Source organism: Gavia stellata, chromosome 1, assembly GCF_030936135.1.
Source record: "Gavia stellata isolate bGavSte3 chromosome 1, bGavSte3.hap2, whole genome shotgun sequence".
Lineage (NCBI taxonomy): Eukaryota > Metazoa > Chordata > Aves > Gaviiformes > Gaviidae > Gavia > Gavia stellata.
Genome location: NC_082594.1, coordinates 65,685,336 through 65,703,019, shown reverse-complemented (window position 1 = coordinate 65,703,019; position 17,684 = coordinate 65,685,336). Strand labels below are relative to the sequence as shown.

General features: G+C 39.0%; 1 protein-coding gene across 5 annotated transcripts in view; it reads right to left on the bottom strand.

Moving 5' to 3' along the window:
* The window catches only part of ARHGEF7 (Rho guanine nucleotide exchange factor 7), a 128,787-nt gene that overhangs the window by 40,984 nt on the left and 70,119 nt on the right, over positions 1-17,684 (bottom strand). For 4 of the 5 annotated variants that reach the window (XM_059821235.1, XM_059821907.1, XM_059823235.1 and 1 more), the window contains 3 exons: positions 13,518-13,612; positions 13,133-13,228; positions 3,481-3,603 (listed from right to left, as the gene is read on the bottom strand). In XM_059821235.1, the coding sequence (XP_059677218.1) occupies positions 3,481-3,603; positions 13,133-13,228; positions 13,518-13,612 (314 nt within the window). Of the gene's footprint in view, positions 1-3,480; positions 3,604-13,132; positions 13,229-13,517; positions 13,613-16,122; positions 16,174-17,684 lie in introns of those variants that run through there. The other variant, XM_059823990.1, reaches the window with a different exon arrangement.

The following is a 17,684-nucleotide window of genomic DNA, read 5'->3' as shown; positions in this document are numbered from 1 at the left end:
AAATTTTTGAAGCTCTGAAGATTTAAACAGGCAAAATCTCTCATTAAGTAATATAATTAACTCCCTTCACCCCTGTGTATTTATATAAAACATGCACATATATGAATATATATGCACATATATGTACACATACATGCACACATCCCATTATTTTGTAGTAATTAAGTAAGAGCCCCCATGTTGCTCCCACATATTATCAAGAAGCAAATGACAAAGAAAGGGAACACAGGCTGGCATTCATACTGAATGGCGTTAAACAGAAAAAACCCATAGTCACATTTCCATTGAATGCCCCTTTTAAATCTCCAGCCCCATCCCAACTACTGCTGTTTAGAATGGAATTCACAAAAATGCTATTCAAAAAAGAAGCTTTTGACTAGAAGTCCAAAATAATTCTGAGTAAGTTAATATAATCAGGTTTTTTGTATATATATATGCATACACGCAGAGACTCTTTACCAGGTGTCAATGACATAATTAACAGGTATTACAACAGTGCTTGAAGAGCATGTTTGATACTTCAGAAAATTACATAAAAACCTCATATGTGTAATACTCCATCAAAACAGATGACTGCTTATAATTTTGATGTTACAGTGATTCAACTGGTTAAAGAAACAATACAGTTAATGCTTCAAAATGATAGCCAGTTTCCTTTAAGTTGCTTTTAGTCAGTGACAGTAAAAACACAGTAATAAAACTAGTATATGTTATAAAATAAAAAAACAAAATAGATATAAAGTTTCTGATGTTTCACCTAGAGCAACTATCTAGGCGATTTTTTTGTTTCATTTTTGTTGATACAATTGCCACCACAAGCAAGTGAACTTAATAAACTGGAGAAAATACTAATAAGAATCTGACTTAAAAATTACCTGCTAGCCTTTCAGAAGTACAATTAATGCATACGTGTTCAGTTTATGAAGTGCACAGAGTTCGTGGCAAGAAATAATCTGCTGTAGACAGTAAGAATTTATGTTCCAAATCAAACCACTCCAGACTGTTCCTTTTTCCCCTCTCTAAAATGCTACTGAATAGCACATTTACTAATGTGATATTCAAATCCAAGAATTTAGCAAACGTCTATTTCTCTGCCATATTTGTGCTGGTATTAAAAAACACATAATGCTTTTGGACCCTCTGCTAAAACTGTTCTGTAAAACCAGCCAACAAATCACCATTTCTTAAGTCTTAAACCTCGGTCTTAGGACACCTCTGAAAAATTCCAGTTCAATATTGATTTAGTGCATGTATTAATCTATGTACGCTGCAGTGTAGTTGTTTCAATATTATTACAATCACGACTATCCTCAAACCTCACAATAATTTTTACATTAAGGTTTAGGAGGGATGCTTTTACACAATAAAAAGATCTCCGCTAAATAGACAAGACGGTAGTTTGAGGATTTTCGTTTTCTTCATGCCTTCAATCAGTTTGTTATTCCTGGCAGAAGAGTCTCTTTTCCCCTACCTTTAAAACAGTGTAATGTAAAAGCTTTCTAGCATTCTGAGGAAAAGGTTCAGAATTGCTTAAAGCCACCTTCCGATTTCTTCATGGCAGCCACCTCAAGCAGAATTTTTAGTCAAGCCGCTTGCTTAGTGTTCAACAAAAATGAAGGGCTTAGAATAATAAAATAGGGTTAATTAAAAAAACCAAAACTAGGATTCACTTCTGTTGACTTATGTCTGGCAGCACAATAGCATTAAACAATAAGCTGTTTATCACAACTTCTCTCCCCTTGAGCTATGTCTTACAAACAACACAATTGCTTTGAATCTACTTCCATACCCAAATTACTTAAACTGCTCTATGATACTTCTATTGACTCCACCAGGATTTGATATCAAGCCGACTTTACAGACCAGAAGCTGAATTTTTCTTAGGACAACCTATAAGCAAAGCAACACAGAGGAGAAGAAATGCTTCTCTTCTCCATTTGCAGAACAAACAGCTTTCCTCCCTTGCATTTCTATCGCAGTTTCTCAGACATGGTTATTCCCTGTGCTTTCCAAGAGTTCTGAAAGTTAGGATAATCTTTTACAAATATCTCCAAATCTTAAGAAATTTAGATGATCACTTTGCTACCACTTGCCATCTTCCATCTGTAGATTAAATCCAAGACCTCTGTATGGAAAGAGCATAAAGGCACAAACAAAACATGTAAGCCTAAGAGTATTAAAAATCCCGTAGGCTTGGATCACTTAAATATTTTACCATTTACAGAAAGTGGTACTAGAAGTAGGCCATTTCAAAGAAAACAAACACTAAGAGGTTTCATCAGGGGGTTTTAAACATATTTTGTCTTGTTTAACTTGAATTCATCATTGCTTCTGACAAAAAAACCCCACACCTTCTTTCTGCCTGTATTGCAATGTGAATTTGAAGCTTGATTTTTCAAAGTGGGGCTGGCACATAGTTACATGTCTTACTAACTTAAGTGATAGTTCATAGTATTTGGTAGCTAGAATGTTTTTTACTTATATTATTATGAGTAAAGCTCACAAATGTGCCACATATCATTGCTGTTAAAATAAAATGCGAGTTCTGGAATAAGCTAACACTATAGAAAACAAAGCAATTATGCTCCTCTTTGTTTAGGAAGAGTTAAGAATATTCAAAATATCTTTACTTTGGTCCATCACAAAACAAAAAAAGGTGGGGAAAAAAAGCAAAAAGAACAGGTATCCTGCTAGAATTTGTCCTATGTCTAATCTTCAAGAGAAGGTCATGGTTCTGTCCTGCACCACAAGCAAACATAAACAGCCCTAAACTAACAGCTGCTGCAGCACGTGATCATCAGGAGAATACAGAGGACAAGTTTGTGAAAGCAGACTTCTTTGAACAAATTCTGGCCTCAACTCTCTTCCCTCAAGGTGATACAGAGCATTTCTATGCAAATTCAAGGTCAGTCCCAAAGCTGAGCAACCTCCATCAAGTTAACTCAGCATCCTACTTCTTACACACAGGAAATACTAATTTTGTAAACTTGGAAAGCTCACACTCTTTTCATATCACTCAAAAGTAAAGCTAAGGGTATACCATTATAAAATTAAGTACATACAAATGTACAGGCTTTTACAGGGCTAAGTTACAATTCACCAACTGTCTACTTGTAATCATGTCAATTATGGCATAATTCTACAACCTTGTTTTGATCTTGACGTTTTTAAACCAAGATGACAAACAGTACACTTTGTTCTACATACTTAGAGTCCAGCATGCGTTCCTTAATTGAGAAAATGCTCTCAAGTATTTGATAGCACACAGCCAGAAGTGACAAGCTGGTCCTGATCACATGGAACAGCTTTGTGTTGTGGGTTTTTGTCTTTTTTAATAATATATACTACCACTATTTTTTCTTCTTAAACAAGCTCTACCATACCAAATGCGTGTCAAAAGAGACATCACGGCTTTACAACACAAGTGTATTCTATGCACTTTTTCGGTATCAGACTTAAAAGACCAAAAAGTAAACGTACCTGTGTTCCGTGAGAACGTTTACTGCTGATGGATGGTTGGCACAGTATGCAAGGTACAAGCTTTTCATTTGTGGCATCAAATTTAGAAAACATCCTCCAACTCTCTGCTGAGCTTCAGGCAACCTAAAAACAGAGTAATAAAGATGAAATTACTGTAATACCAACCAGACACAGAAATAAATTAAAGCCTGAAAGAGCAGTGTATACTGGGGGTGGGGTGGGGTGGTGGTGTTTGTTTTTGTTGGGAGGAGGGGAAGGGGGGGGCAGTGTTTGTTTGCTTATCAACAGGTAGATTTTTATGGTCACTGACCAGCACCCAACACCTTTCTCTTCCTTCTTTACAGCTTCAACCCTATATAACTGTCAGGTCTGATTACACCACCACATTATAGGCAGAATACGGTACATACCTGTAAGATAGTCATTCAGCAAAATTTTTTCAAGAATTAGCAGTAAATAACACCTTTAGGAGTTTGATTTTCAGTCAACATACTTCCCTGTTAGAACAGTTTACTGTCCACTTATATATGCCATACCAAATATTAAAAAGCAGTATTTCAGCACTTAGACAAAAACTGGAGGGAGTAGCAACAGGATTCTCTCCCTCTATCCTACACTAGCAGAGATGATAGGCTTAAAATATTCATTAAAAGATCCAAATAGCACAAACAGAAGCCAGTTACAGTGCAGTAGCAGGCTGTTTTTACACAATTGTCACTCATCCTGCTTTTTAAGGACCATAAAGCACTTTTATGTTGGTTTGTAACCAGGGCAAGAGTGCTGCTTTACCACCATCAGTACAGAAATACTTTCTATAACTCATACTTTCTTCATCTCTCATGCTCGAATGCACCACATTTGCTAAGCAGTGAAGGAAAATTTCACAATTCTGTTTAGAAGAGCTTATTTTTGTCTAGCATAAAATGGTGCTTAAACAGCAGCAGCCTCAGTGACTTCAGCAAAAAAGATGACTCAGCAAGAGAAACAGTATTGAGAAGAAAAGCTTACTTTCACACAGTCTTGGTGAACCTAATCAGTTTTGATCAGGTTTGTCAGAGGAATATACACACATTTATTCACAAAAATAAGGGGGGGGATAGGATATGAAGACATATAATATGAATATACACAGTGTGTTTTTCAAAAGGTTTTAGCAGAAACTGTCATCTCAAATTGCAGTAAGAAAATACTTGGAGTATAAATATCTGAAATTGGCTGTGTGGCACCAGCCTAGAACTGGTACAATCAGCAGAAAGTAGAAGTCTGACTTCTGGTTTTGCATCTGTATAAGCAGGGGAAAAAAAGAAAAATGCAACTCTTCCAGTCTTATTCTTAGTATCTCCTTAAGCTGCATACTTCAGATGCAAATAAAAGCACACTCACACACTTTTCTTAAATCTAATATAGTTTTCAAGTTAAACACAAACTGATGGGAAGAAGCATATACTCTAACCAGCCATGCTTCCTACTGCTACCATATCACCATTCTCAGAACCACTCAAAAATATCTATACTAGATTGCTTCCTATGTGAGAAAGAATAAATTGGACAAACAAGTGAATGAATTAAACCCTATTATTTTCAACAGAGCAACTCCCACTTGCAGGACTAAGCCTCTTCAGCAGTAGGTTGTACGGCCAATAGCTGATTGTATAATCCATGTTGAAGTTAATCAGAAGATGGGACACTAAGTTTTCATCAGTCCTAGACTACAAGCTTGTCCTTGACGCCTCGTCTAAACCCATTGTACAACCTGTGCAAGGAGATGAAGTGTTTCTATTTCTCCATACAGTTCCTCTCCTTGCATAAAGATTGCATCTCCTAACATAAGTATGCCGAGTCTTTGCTTCAGCCTGTTTGCAAGATGAGACAGACATACAGTGGATTTTGTTGTTATCATCCATTTAAATACTCTTAAAACCAGTATTTCACACTGCTGTAAAGCTAGATGAGTCCTCAGTAAGTACTCAAGAGACATACTGTTAGCACAGTCAAAGGTTTTCATGCTAAGATTAGTTCCAACAACTCTCTTTGGAAGAATTGTTTTTATTTTAAAAGAAATGTTTTTTTAAGAGTCCAGATTTTCTGTAATTGTCGTGAACATGTGCATAAAGTCTCTAAACATCAATATTTAGCATATTCCCTCTGAAAAAGTGAGAGATGCTACAGTGAACGTCAGTGGAAAAGAACCATTCAGCTTTCCAGGACAGCCTCTCCTCCAGGCAGGGGACGTTCCCATCCTGCTCAAACACAGTCATCTGGTCCCACTCCTTAGGTTTGCTCATAGTATTTAAAATTCAAAGTTCATCCCAAGAAATATTCCCCCAAATTTCAAAACAATAAGTCTGTCTCCTACTAAGCTGTTCAACTCCTCTGTACGGTGTGGGAAGACCTACCCAATATGAAGTCAAAATTGACTGTACAGATGTTCAAAATGCGAGGGAGGGGAAACACACTTCCTTATTTGAAAGCAACGTTCATTATAGACACCCAGAAAATTATAGCTGAATCCCCAGCTAGCATATCATGCCAGATACACTCTGATCACGTTATCAGCACTCCTTACATTGAAGGCTACTGCCCATATTTTATTGGCTGCATCTTTATTTCTCTTTTAAGAAAAAGTTTAAATTCTGAAATCAATAGAGTGGCTGCCTTTGCAGGTATTTAGGGTAAAACGAGGGGCATTCCCCAGAATACCACCAGAATGCTATTCTTACAGCCTTCCAAGCAGCACTTCCTGCTTAGCAGCTGGTCCCCTTCAATGAATTTAAGCATGAACTAATAATACATTCTTCAAGTAATAGATGCAGCAAAAGTCTCAAACTCTGAAGACATACCCAAGGCATATAACTCAGTATTAAATAGTAAAAGGCCCCAATAAACAGTTGTTGAAAATGGTTAAATTGCCTTTTCATACTGTAGTGCTGGGGGGGAAGAGTGAATGATGGCTGTTCGCACCAAGCAGACATCTGTGTCTTCTCAGTCTGCTGTAATTTTAGCAGAATGAAAGACTGACATTATTCTCTTTTACATGTTGCACATTCATTGCAACTTCATACACATTCTTTATTGAATTAAGGTAATTTACAGACTTTATGAGGGGGTGGCAACTCATGCCCTTTGACTTTTCTAATCCATGCATTAGTTGCAAATGTTCTACTATTTTTAGAGGAACAATTAATAAATTATCTATATCTCCTTTAACTGCTGAGAAAACAAATTTAAAGCCTATCACATCATCATATAAACTTTTTAGTAATTAAGTGTTCAGTAACGAGCATAGTTATTCTACAATTTATTCTGAAGTTGTCATCCCAATATTCTTTTCATATTTGATACTTTAATCGAAAAGGAATCACATGTAAATATTGTATTTATGTATATATATAAATGATAATAACTTCAGTTATAAAAAGGCCGAAGACATGTTTTAATTTCATTTAGAATTAGAGAACCATAACAAAGCCTCCACTGTTGTACACATGCTAGAGGCATCATCATACGACTACATCTACCTACCTAACAGATTACCTGCTTGTTGGAGTTACATCCGATAGCAATCAGTTATGTTTCTCCAGACTTAAAATGGGTTCCCACTGCATGGTAATTTGAGAAAAGGAAGAAAGAAAATACCTTGTTGCCCAGTCATGCTTACTTTAAGATTCCAATCAAAACCAGCGATCAAAACCAGATTAAAGCTAAGACTGGCAGCCAACAGTGAAAGAATGACATTATGGAGTATCTAATTATGTCCTGTGTGTTCTGAAGAAATCTGCCTTAGTTTTGGTTTCAGTAGCCATTACAACGTTCTGAGAAAGGATGTGGAAACTGCGATGAATCCAGACAAATTTAAACACAGATTAACAAATGTAGATAACAAAATGTAAATCAGCATTATATGTTTTCTTTTTGCAAGGAAAAGATCAGATGTCCCTAAAGTTCACTTGACTGTATGGTTACCATAATAGTGTCATGCAGCAGTCTATGCCCCTATATATACAGAGAGATAGATACACACACACACCTGCAGAACCTGCCACAAACCAACTTTCAACTATCTGAGTGACATTTTCTGCTCTTCCCTATCTCCTCCCACAGAAAGATAGACAGCAGAATTTCCTGCCCCTCTCTCAGCCTCTTGAAGGAGGGGAAGCATCAATGATAAGTTTGCTATGTTTGCAGGAAGTCAGTACAGAGAATGTCTTGAACTTAAAAGCTGATGGCAGAGAAGACCCAGGCCAAGTGAAGATCTGCCAAAATTACTACGGGCTAATTGTCATTCATGACTCAAAGGGATGAAGTTTGTGAACAAACACGAAACTAGGTATTATTCTCCTGAGGCTTCACAGTTAACAGGGTTACTGAAATAAGGGGGACACTTCTCAATTTTCTGAGCTACTGTTTTCACAAATGGAGGCAGTACTCAACTTATTCACAATCCATGAGTCTAATTTTTAATGCTCTCTTCGCAACCACACCTTTCACTATTTGTCTATTTGCCTTACCTCTCAGACACCAGCTAATTTGCATGTTTGTTTCAGGCAATCTGAAGACACTGTTCAAATTCACTTAACGTTGATAGACTTATTTCTGTTCATACTCAAAATAACCAAAAGCAAGGGAAGATACTGGGATAAACCTTTAATAGACCTAATTTGTATCTGCACTCCAAAACCAAACCTGAAACACTGATTAGTTTTGGATTACATTTAAGCAATCTCCCTCTCACACCCTGGCCTCCTCCTCTTTTTTTTTTTTTTTAATTCTGATTCCACTCCAGTATTGTCCCAGAACATGAAGTATCTGCTTGCATTTGAACACAGAACAAGATAAGGAAAACCAACACAGTTACTGTGACTGCAAGAGTGGGGACACGAGAGAAAGAGCAAAACCTCTCCTCCCCTTTTCTATAGCTGGGCAAAACCCAGCTATAGCTATTATGGGGCAGGGAGATAAGTCTGTGATACTATCTAAAAAGACAGCCAATGCCTTCAATTTGCTACAAAGGAGATTATACCTAAGCAGTCCACGCAGGCTGGTGTCACCAGCCAGCCTGTGTGTCACGTCCCCTCCCCTTACTGAGAAGTACAGCCATAGACTGACAGCTTCTATTCCCAGGTGAATGGAAGAAGTGTTTTTTGGAGCAGGAGACATCTGTTCAATCTCCTGCTACAAAAATACCCAAAGAGCAATACTTCCAATAGAGATCATTTTGTTCAGACCAGAGATCACCTGATGGACACTGACTTTGTTCAGTCAGAGACTCCTCTGCTGTGTGAACCACTGCAGAACTGATCTTCGGTACTGGATCACAGATCTGGAAAGAGACCTAGAGCACTGGACCACTTTTTGCCTTCAAGAGATCAGAGCACGGAGCGCTCTTGCTCTGTTTTACTGTCAGAAATCCCCCCTTTTGCAAGTGAAGACTCTGGCAGTGTCTCTCTGCCTTGTCAGTTACAGCTCTTTTCCATCCATCAAAACAAAGTGCACTTGAAGCTGATCAGCCAAAAAAAAAAAAAAAAAGCACTTCTGAAGCAGATAAGCCAGAAGATTCTCACTCAATGCTAGTTAGCCTCATTTCATATGCTACTTTTCTTTGGTAACTGAAGAAAGGAAGTCACAAAGGTAGAAGTAACCCCAAATGAATCTGTCTGATGGTGGCCAGCATCCAGGCAGGCAGACAAGAAGCGTCCCCAGGCCTGTGGCAGATGGGAGCAGCCCACAGGAGCACCACAGTGATACTGCAACAGAGGCCAACCTGGACAAGTTCAAAGAGGACAAACCTTTAGCAATACACCAGAAGAGCTTCAAGGCTGGGGGCAGGGTGGAGGGTGGCACACAACTAAAACCAAACCACGTCTAAACAACTACTTCCCCCCAAAACACACAAAGCACCCGCTACAGCTTTATGTGTTCTGAAAAAAACACAACCCAATGTTTAACAACATGAGGATTAAATAAGCCAAAGGGGTGCAGGCAAGATGAAGCAAAGCACCAGAAAGTTTCTGCTGCTGAAGTACATGCCAGGATTTGTTAAGAGAAAACTCAAATGACAAACTGACTGGAGAGGGGTGTGGAATTCAAAAAACATTCAACTCATGCCCAAGAACAGGAATTTGTCAAGCAACGTAGGCTGGCAGCACTACAGCTGGCAGGACGTTATCATTTGGTCATTCTGACATGTCAAGTTAGAAAAAATACCACACCGGATGCTGCAATATGAAGTGCCTGAATGATGGAACTATAAGCTGTCTGCCAAAAATAAAATAAAATTGTAAATCTATTTTCAGCCCCAGAGCTACTCCAAGTTTACAGAACAGGTTCACCAGCCAAAAGAACATGGCAAAATGACAAAAAACAAGGCAGCAGGACAAGCATTCTTCTACGTGATGGGAATTATGATGGATTAGATTCAAACCAGGAGGAAGCTGGACACTCAAGTCAATATGCTATGATGAAAATTAAACTGAAAATACAACTTGGCATGACCAACATATTTATGAAATGAAAATAATACAAAACATTTGCAGTAACCCCTTCAATAACCCTGGGGCATCACTTCCTCTGCCCACCTACTAGCATCCGTTATGTTCCTAATTTACTATACAGCAACATTTCACTTAGCAGGAAGAAGAAATAAAGGACATTAAGAGAAGGTGCTCTAATAGAGTTTAAATCAAGGAAGGAGTTCTAAACAAGCTTTCTGAGCTTGAAGCTACATTATGATATCACATTAACCTACGTACCAAGTTAAAAAAAGTTTGCATTAATATTTCTTTAAAGGCACATGCTCCTCCACTCTTGTTTTTAAGACCACCTTAATCAAAAGTTTTAAGAGATGACAGTCTGTTCATGCAAGGTACTTCATTTCCCTAACTTCTGATTCACAGAAACAAAATCATGGTAACAGAAGAATGAAACAACAAAGCACAGTGACAAGAAAAGAAAGGAAACATTTAAGTATGTGGACCAACTGTCATTCTTAGGCATTTACACACTTAACTGATCAAGTCTAACTTGCCAGAAAGAATAACCTTCTTTCTCAAACACAGCATGGAAGGACATTTCAAGAACATTCTGTTTCCATTCCACTGCTGAATAGTCATCTGAACTACACTGTCCTCCTTCTCATTCTCTCCAGTCTAAGTCATCTAGAAGCAGAAGAGAGGGAGAGAAGCCAGATGGTAGAGGGACATGGGATCCAAAGTCACCAACAGACCCAGACATACATTACGGCCTAGTGGAGAGACAGCTTATATTTTGTTATGACAAAGCTTCATCTTCACATGGAGCAGCTCAGAGGAAAAGTGGACGGAGAGATCAAAACAAGACACACTGAGCTGATCTAAAGATCACTGTTGCCAAAAAAGGTATTTTCTCCTCCATCCAAGACATTCATTCCTTCTCACAGCCAAGCACTCCCAGCAGACTGAAACTTGTCTAAGCCCTCAATAGCAATTCAAATTACTGACTTGGCAGAAAACAAGCAAATTTGGGGTAGCAAGTTGCCTTAGCTCATCATATGGTCAGACAAAACCAGAACACAGGCAAGAAAAAGGACACAACCAAGGTTAGGAAAAGGAACTACACCTTCAGTGGAGTTTCAACACTAGAAAATTGTTAGGACAATTCAAATGTGATATGGTCACCTTCTTACTTACAGACCCAAGTGCTGAGGTACAAGCTGAAAAATATCCAGCTACCACTTCAGCCTAACCTATTGAAGGAGGACAGGTGTCTTCATCCCCTTCTTTCTGTGCTTCATGCTTCCTATATGGTACAGTTCAGGCATCGAGGCTCTTTTTTTTTTATTAAAATTGCTCTTTCTGCCTACCCTGCACACCTCTCCCAGCACGTTTTGATGACCACCATTCTTCAGGACAGAAAAACACTAAGAATAAGCATTCTTGCCTGGAAAGATCATGGAGCAGATCCTCCTGGAAACTATGCTAAGGCATGTGGAACACAAGGAGGTGATTGGTGACAGCCAACATGGCTTCACCAAGGGCAAATCGTGCCTGACAAATTTGGTGGCCTTCTACGATGGGGTTACAGCGTTGGTGGATATGGGAAGAGCAAATGACATCATCTACCTGGACTTGTGCAAAGCATGTGACACTGTCCTGTGTAACATCCTTGTCTCTAAATTGGAGAAACATGGATCTGACAGATGGACTACTCAGTGGATAGGGAATTATCTGGATGGTTGCACTCGAAGTGTTGTGGTCAGCAGCTTGATGTCCAAGTGGCGACCAGTGACAAGTGGCGTTCCTCAGGGATTGGTATTGGGACCAGCGCTGTTTAACACCTCTGTTGGCAACATGGACAGTGGGATTGAGTGCACCCTCAGCAAGTTTGCCAACAACACCGAGCTGTGTGGTGTGGTCAACACACTGGAAGGAAGGGATACCGTCCAGAGGGACCTTGACAGGCTCGAGAGGTGGGCCTGTGCGAACTTCATGAAGTTCAACAAGACCAAGTGCAAGGTCCTGCAGGTGGGTCGGGGCAATCCCAAGCACAAACACAGGCTAGGCAGAGAATGGACTGAGAGCAGCCCTGAGGAGAAGGACTTGGGGGTGTTCGTTGATGAGAAGCTCAGCATGAGCCGCAGTGCATGCTTGCAGCCCAGAAAGCGAATCGCATCCTGGGCTGCATCAAAAGAAGCATGACCAGCAGGTCGAGGGAGGTGATTCTCCCCCTCTACTCCGCTCTCATGAGACTCCACCTGGAGTACTGTGTTCAGCTGTGGGGCCCCCAACGTAAGAAGGACATGGACCTGTTGGAGCGAGGCCAGAGGAGGGCCATGAAGACGATCAGAGGGCTGGAGCACCTCTCCTATGAAGACAGGCTGAGAGAGTTGGGCTTGTTCAGCCTGGAGAAGAGAAGGCTCCGGGGACAGCTTATAGCAGCCTTCCAGTACCTGAAGGGGGCCTACAAAAAAGCTGGAGAGGGACTTTTTGCAAGGGCATGTAGTGATAGGACAAAGGGTAATGGCTTTAAGCTGAAAGAGGGTGGATTTAGATTAGATATAAGGAAGAAATTCTTCACTATGAGGGTGGTGAGGCACTGGAACAGGTTGCCCAGAGAAGCTGTGGATGCCCCATCCCTGGAAGTGTTCAAGGCCAGGTTGGATGGGGGCTTTGAGCAATCTGGTCTAGTGGAAGGTGTTGGAACTAGATGATCTTTAAGATCCCTTCCAACCCAAACCATTCTATGATTCTATGATTCTCATACACTATCCTTCATCCAAGTCACTTACCCCTTCCCCCACTGTTCCATCACAACATAAGCTCCCTTCATTCTTTCTCTTACTTTAAGAAAAGACTTAAAATTCATGCTTCCAAAAAAAAAAAAAACACCACTATTTCCTCTACTACTTCTCCACTGGTATGCAATTTCATCACGGAAATTCATAAATTGTTTCGAAACTACATCAAAATTCTTATCTCTGCAATTGCATCCGAGGGCCAATATCTATCTGTGCAAGTAATCAATGCATTATCTAAACACCTATTATTGTACTGCTGTAGCAGCTATCCTTAAAGTGAGAGGAACAAAAGTTATCTCAAACAACATACATGACAAGTAAAATAATAAAAAAATATTTGCTTGTTAGAATTTTACAGTATCTGGTATGCATAGTACTTACTTGGTGCATTCTTCTAAAGACTGTACAAGCATTTGCTGGAAAGAACTTATTTCTTCCAGGTTTCCCATTAAGTATGAAGTATTTGCCGAATTTAACCTGAAGCCAAGGTAAATAAAAGGTGTTTAGGTTTGCAGTTATTGACTAGTTGTGCTTTAATAAAAAGCTACCACCTTAAAAGAAAATGCTTACTGGTTCCTAGATCAAGGACCAGACTGTCTTAGTCAGCAAGCAAACTGAATAAAGGCAAGCCCTGCCACAAGGATCTCACAGTCCACACAAGAAAATGCACATTAACATTGAAATTGAAGTTTTGACCATGTAAACCCTCCCCAATACATAACAGACCTTAAGCTTAATTTTAAAAAACCAAAACAAACTCACATACTTTTCACTGGCTTGTAACGGTCGCAGGTAGTTTGACAGCATTGTTTGTAGCTCCTTAGCATACTCATTTTCTGTTTCTAATATATTTTGTAGCACCTAAATAAATGACAGTTGCTAATTGGTATTTTTTTAAAGAGATACTTCAAAATGCTCAAATCAATACCAGCTTTAAAACATACTGAAATTTACTTAGCACTGGGAAAATTTAAATGAATGTTCTTGTGTTAAAAAATTAAATACCAGCAAAAAAGCATTACATACTATATATTTATGAAATTCACAGGGAAAAAAGACCACACACACATGATGAGCCATCCTTTAGCCATGTACAAAAAAAGTGGTAAGCTAACAGGAACTTCACTGCACTGAAGCTTTTACTGTAACATTTGAGAGCTATACAGAGTGTTCTTCCAAAGCTAGGAGTAATTATTTGTTCTATGTACTCAAAACAGTCAAAGATGATCAGAGGTTGGTAAAGCACATTAGAAGTTGCAAGAGAAACAAACAATTAATGTTGTTTTCTCAGTCTCAATTACAACACACAACAGCTAATATTGCTAGCAAAGTGTTTACTTATTCAGATGCGCTCTTCTATTGAGAAAGTCTGAATATTAACAGATGTATAAGTATCAAGTAACTGTCAACTTTACTTAGCAATATGATTAGCATTATTGCATTCTTTTTAAACGGGGCTGCCTAACCTTCAGCCAAGAATGCAGTAATATACACTACCATAAGAAAATTACAATAGATTCTGATGTAAAGCCAAGAATTTATTACAGCACACACTTGTTTTTTGGCCGAATATAAACCAGACAACTGGAATACCCCCAAATATGTACAAGAAAGCATTTTACCAGGCCATCTCCAGGCAGTCTGTTTTAGGATATCCTCCAACATATTCACATCAAGTTCTACTGCACTTCTAGCAGGCAAACTATTTTTTGCCTCCAAAAAGTTAATGATTTAGCAAGAGAATCACGAGAACTTAATGTAGTTCAATGAACACAGCTGAGCTTTGAAAACTTTTTGCTATTCCCTGGTCACAAGCTACACCACAAACCTTCTCATTTTGCTACATGCCATATTTGTCAAGCCTACAGTAATATCTCATTTCAGCATTTATAGTAACGACTGTAATTGAGTGCATTATTCACTGTTGTAGTCAATACTCTTTCTCAGGAAATAAAAAAAGCCATTCATTCCTAAATGCAAACCTGATGAAATAACTTTAAATAGTTCAGTATGTCAATGAAGAATTCACTGTTCCTTTCATTGGTGTCATTGATTCTGCTTATTCCTTGAATGCTTCTATTCATTTGGGGAGAGAGAGAGAGAGCGAGCACTTTTGAGTTCATTCTTTTGTTGGAAATCTGAATCCTGAACTGAAGATTAAAATGTCTCCATTCTCTACTGAACACTGACAGAAGAATGTCACAGGGAAAGTTGTAGCTACTAACTAGGAAACCACAGCATAAAGTACAACATGGGCACACAAATTTTGAAAAAGCTGGTTTTTTGACCACTTAAGACCAGAAAAATAAAAAAAGAAAAAAATGCCATTGATCATAGCACTAATTAAACCCCACATTCTCTTACACATATACAAAACAAAGTCAGTCAATTGTTAAAAGGGAAATGTAGAAGTACTTAGGATCCATGAAGTTCAGAACTAAATGCAAGACCAATCTCTTCCAATATGGCTTTTCCTGCAAAAATCTCCCAGCCCAAAATAATTACACAGCCATTAGTAGGGAAAAGGAGACTGAAAGCCAAGGACAAAAAAAGCAATGTCCTGATGAAGCACTGAACAGCATTAAAAGACATTCAAAGATAAAAATCAACAAATTTGCTAGAGATCTTGAAAGGCTGCACCACTGCTCCACTTTCTTGAAGCGTATTTCCATTCTTTGTGATAAACAGCTGTTTGAAAAAGCTAGAAATAAAACTAGTTTCATGTTGTATACAACTCCCATTATTTTCCTGTGCTGGTTTGGATTTTTATTTGATTGTTTCTTTGCAATACAGAAAATATAAGGCATTGGAGGAAAAAGACTTAAAGGAGGGAAAGAAAAGAATAGGAAAGCTTAAAAACTAGAATCAGCAACCTGATCAATGACTGGAAAAAGGAAAATAAATGCAATTATAAATATGCTACAAAACATATGCAGAGTACTAGATACACTTACGCTGTTTTATGTTATTCCAGTAGTTCACAGTGTTACACAATACTTTAGATATATACATAGTTTTAAACACTTCCCAACACACATTATACCTAGTTACCTGTTTTGGGGGTTTGTTTGTTTGGTTTTTGGTTTTTCGGGTTTTTTTAATAAGTACAGTTTCCACTGCATACAACATTCTTTTACTCTGAATATCTTTTTAAAAGAATAATCATGCTTACACAGCTCTAAAACATCAGTTCTGTGAACTCTCACATCCTTCCAGCTTGACTTACCCACCTCACGGAGAAGCTATGAGAATTAAATGCTTGGACTGTGCTTTGAAGCAGTAAGTAGTCAGTATTGCAACTCAGTATTTTGACACCAGAGCACCCTTACGTTCCCCATATCCACATCTCACCCGCATGCTCTAATAATCACCTTTCTTCCCTTTCCTGTTTTCTGCACGTTCTGGCTGCTGCAAGACCCCATGAGACCTCGAAGACCTTGTTTCCACAACTCCACCACAACATTTGCACAGATAAGACCGGGTACCAAAAGAGCAGCATTGAAGTGGCAGCTTTTGCAATCTGTAACACTGATGAATGGCAGGCACAGACAACTGAGCTCATACAGCACAAGCTCTCTCAGTCACACGGCATGGAAAATTCAAGCATGGTTAACAATTCTGTCACACAAAACCCCAGCCATTCTCCCTAAGGCGAAAACTACCACCCAAAAATGGATTTTAAGTGACCTACATGAAGCCTTCCAAATCAGAGGGAGAAAAAGCAGATTTCACAGCTACGCTTGGGCATGATCCTGTAGCACTTGCCCATTTTATGGGAGTAGTATGGCACTCAACTGAAGTATCACGTACTTCAACAAAACGGTGATCCATGTCTAATTTTCCTGGATCATGAGAATCTGAGAGATGAATCCCTTAAAACAGGCCCTCCAGAGGGGTAATGTAAAGCACGACACAAGCATACCGTATCTCAAGGGTCCTCAAAAACTTTTATGAACTTCAGTAAACACAAACTCTTGACCCAGCTTCAGAAGTGTGGCCTCAAAAGGGGTGCTTATTTTCCATCACTTCTCAAAACGCTTACATGAAAAATTAGGTCAACCAAATAATCACACTATGGAGAAAGTTGCCTATTTCTTTACCTGCTTTTAGAACAGCTACTTAATCTCAAGGCAATTGTCCTGTAAGCGAAGATAACCTAATTTTATTTTGGACACGAAAGTTTTAAATTCTCAAGGGATTAACAAGTAAAAATGAAACTCCAGAGTAACGCCTGCTCTGTCTTCAGGGAATAACCTGCAATAATATGCCCACTACTTCAGTAACAGGTTACTAAGTTATTTCTACATGAAAAATGCTTTGTGCTTGACCACGAGTCTGGTTCATATTACACACTGCTGTAGACTTGTACCATTTTATGGAGGACAAGACCTTGTAGCACTAGTCATTCTCTACTAATCTGCATTCCCGAGCCAGGCAAAATGTAAGCATAAACCAAATGTGCTTTGTCTTCTCAGCAACACCTAGTGCAAGGTGCCGCTAATAAAGCGCACTGAGACTAGAAGGTATGTGATTTGTGTTATGAACTTGAGATGGAGTTCTGTGAATCCGTAAAAATAAAGAACACGATTACAAGAGGGTGAAGAACAGAGGAAAGCAGTGAAAGCAGTCTCCTCTTCACATTAAGCACCTTCCCCTTAGCCTATCCTAGCCCTTCTCCCAGAAAGGGAGACTAGCAGAGCCTCTCCTACCACTTTCTGAACTTCCTCTGAACTGCCCTTTGATTTTGTTCTCAGCCCGATGAATGTACCCACAGGTGCTGGCTGCACCTGCACAAATCCTTCCCTAGGAAAACCAGCAATAAATAATCATGAGGTTTACAGGGTCTCAGCACATACTGGTATGGTGGAAGATAGCCACAGCATAAAGATAGCAAGCAGTCCCAGAATACCAGCCTGAAATCATGCTTGGTTGT